The sequence below is a fragment of the Schistocerca serialis genome, chromosome 1 (genome assembly GCF_023864345.2).
Source record: "Schistocerca serialis cubense isolate TAMUIC-IGC-003099 chromosome 1, iqSchSeri2.2, whole genome shotgun sequence".
NCBI lineage: Eukaryota > Metazoa > Arthropoda > Insecta > Orthoptera > Acrididae > Schistocerca > Schistocerca serialis.
The window spans coordinates 108,039,713-108,040,915 of NC_064638.1; the positions used below are offsets into that span (position 1 = coordinate 108,039,713).

The 1,203-nt window shown below is 51.0% G+C and overlaps 1 protein-coding gene across 1 annotated transcript; it reads right to left on the reverse strand.

Annotated features, from left to right (window-relative positions):
• Nucleotides 1–353: 353 nt before the first annotated feature.
• On the reverse strand, nucleotides 354–935 carry LOC126433825 (gustatory receptor 23a-like). The gene has a single exon (XM_050090454.1). It carries the CDS (start codon nucleotides 933–935, stop codon nucleotides 354–356), a length of 582 nt encoding a protein of 193 aa, XP_049946411.1.
• Between the last annotated feature and the right edge of the window lie 268 nt (nucleotides 936–1,203).

The following is a 1,203-nucleotide window of genomic DNA, read 5'->3' on the forward strand; positions in this document are numbered from 1 at the left end:
TCGGTGCTGGAGGATCTGCTCTATTATTTATGTCACCTGATTCAAAGGAACCATTTTAGAGCTCCATTTTCCATGCAGGCTGTAGGTAGAAACAAAATAATTACACACGTTTACTATAAAATTTTTCAGAACAGCTTTATTGCTATTTGTTTCATTAGAAGCACATGTCTCTCGGTCCTATGGATGAAACAAACACTACGAGTAATTGAAAAAGAACCTGCACTTACCATGCGGCTACTAGGTAATATGACACAAACTTTGAGATTGCAAGATGATGTTTCCAGCAATGATAGCTTCCGTACATTGCACTGTTACAAGGAGAGACGCCCTTCCAAGCATCATTATGTAGTACTTCACTTATGGAATTGTACAAGTATCACGAGATAAGTGATTGCCGCACTAACCGTGGCTGTGAAGACATGAAGGTCGATGTCACAAAAACCCATAGCGGAAACTCGTAGTCTGTCCATTGGAAGTCCCAGAACATCGACTGCTGGCCCGGGACGCAGGAGCGGCTGCAGCCTCGACAGGAGCAGACCAGCCCTGTCGGCGCGGTCAGCCGCCGAGGAACACACCCAACAGGCCACCAGCTGGCGTAACAGGACGTTAGTAAGTGCAAATAACTTCACCAGTATTTCCGCTCTCTTGTCTGTTTCTTGAGCCAGTATTATAAGCCAATAGGCAGAGCAAGTCATCTCGACGAAATCTCCCAGGATGGCCAGCAGCAGTGCGGGTCCGAAGTGGAGACCGCAGAGGCGAGCGCAGCGGTGAAGAGCCAACCTGGCGCGCTGCAGCCGCCGCACCTCCGCCCCCACCGCCCCCACCGCCCCCGCCACCCTCGGCTGTCCTGCGCGCGTCGCCAGCTCCTCCAGTTCTTCCTCGCTGCCCGCCGGCGGCCGGGTACTCCCCAGCAGCTGCCCACAGACGATGCCCATCCTGTGTCGGAGTACCAGCACAACGGCGAAGAACTGAACTCGCCAGATCGTGATAAAACCTTGAAGGCACAGGGTGATAGTACCTATTGGCCTACGTCTGAAGAAATAGGTTGCTAGTAAGCTAACTCGTATGACAACCAAAACAAGCACTGTAATGGAAAGTAAAATTGCACTTTGGCGAGTTTTGCGATATATTTCCGTTCTGTAAGTGTGATCTCGCATGGCGAGCAGCGCATCTACCTGTTGCACCAGGTCCGTGATACTGCTA

Coding starts and splice junctions, on each gene's coding strand:
- LOC126433825 (XM_050090454.1), bottom strand. CDS start 935: ATGGGCATCGTCTGTGGGCAGCTGCTGGGGAGTACCCGGCCGCCGGCG.